Genomic DNA, 1,219 nt, shown 5'->3' on the forward strand with positions numbered 1-1,219 from the left:
TAGTTTATAAACTATGACTTTTATAAATGTATGAATCGTATGGTGAAAAACTGACTTTGAAAAATTAATTTGTTCTTTTTTTCTTATAAAAGGCTAAATAAAACAAAAGTATTGGTGTTAATTTTTGACTGTGTAACTTTACAAACAGCACCCACTAGGTTTTAGAGTTTGTCTTCTTCCACAATCAGTAACTCTTTATTTTCTCCTCATCACTGTCATCATCTTTTCTCTTTTCATTACTTTTTGTCTTGATCTGTTTTGTCATTTGTCTATTTGCTCATCTTTTCCCCGAATCTTTATTAAAATGTTCCTCTTTTCTCTTTTTCTCCTCCCTCCTATGCCACCAGTCACAGTTATCCACACCTGAGTTCTGTTTGTTTTACATGGTCAAACTTTTGTTGCCATATTTTTGTAGCCGTGTCATCCCCGCCTCTCCCTCACCGTGTCTCTGACAGGAGCGGCGGCGCTAACCGGCGCTGTAACTCACACAGTGTCCACGGCTGTTATCTGCTTCGAGYTGACAGGACAGATCTCCCACATCCTGCCCATGATGGTGGCAGTAATCCTGGCCAACATGGTGGCCCAGGGCCTGCAGCCGTCCCTCTATGACTCCATCATCCAGGTCAAAAAGCTGCCGTACCTGCCAGAGCTTGGCTTCGGACACATGAGGTTCGTGTTTAATCCCGGCTGCAGGCGACGTTTTAGCTTTTAGCTGCTGTTTAGCTCAGTCTGTTACATTTATGATTCTCTTCCGCAGCCAGTACAACATCTTTGTGGAAGACATTATGGTGAGAAACGTGAAGTTTATATCCTCCAAGTCGACATACAGAGAAGTCAAACACCTGCTGGACTCTTCTTCACTAAAGACGATTCCATTGGTCGACTCAAAAGGTACAAAGGTTTTACTAACAAAAATTACAACGCAGACATTTTTTTTTATCATGTATTCTTAAAATTACCAATAAAATGTAGAAAAATATAATCGTTTGTGTGCCACTTCTTCCTTTTTCATAGAGTCAATGATTCTGTTGGGCAGCATCGACCGGGTGGAGCTTCTGGCTCTTTGTGATTGGTGGCTGTCACCTGAAAGAAGACTTTTAATGCAGGTGAGGATCATCAGATAGAACATCATAAGGTAGARCCTCAAGTTACACATTTAATCTCAGCTCCTAAAAAATCTGTTTTTATTTTGCTAAAGAGAGCCATAAGAATTATCACC

The 1,219-nt window shown here is 40.4% G+C and overlaps 1 protein-coding gene across 2 annotated transcripts in view; it reads left to right on the plus strand.

The window, feature by feature from the left end:
* The window catches only part of clcn1a (chloride channel, voltage-sensitive 1a), a 32,119-nt gene that overhangs the window by 18,423 nt on the left and 12,477 nt on the right, over positions 1-1,219 (plus strand). For both annotated transcript variants that reach the window (XM_014011342.1, XM_014011343.1), the window contains 3 exons: positions 456-669; positions 758-891; positions 1,015-1,106. In XM_014011342.1, coding sequence (XP_013866796.1) covers positions 456-669; positions 758-891; positions 1,015-1,106 — 440 coding nt within the window. The remainder of the gene's footprint in view (positions 1-455; positions 670-757; positions 892-1,014; positions 1,107-1,219) is intronic.

This window comes from Austrofundulus limnaeus, unplaced genomic scaffold (assembly GCF_001266775.1).
Source record: "Austrofundulus limnaeus strain Quisiro unplaced genomic scaffold, Austrofundulus_limnaeus-1.0 Scaffold79, whole genome shotgun sequence".
Lineage (NCBI taxonomy): Eukaryota > Metazoa > Chordata > Actinopteri > Cyprinodontiformes > Rivulidae > Austrofundulus > Austrofundulus limnaeus.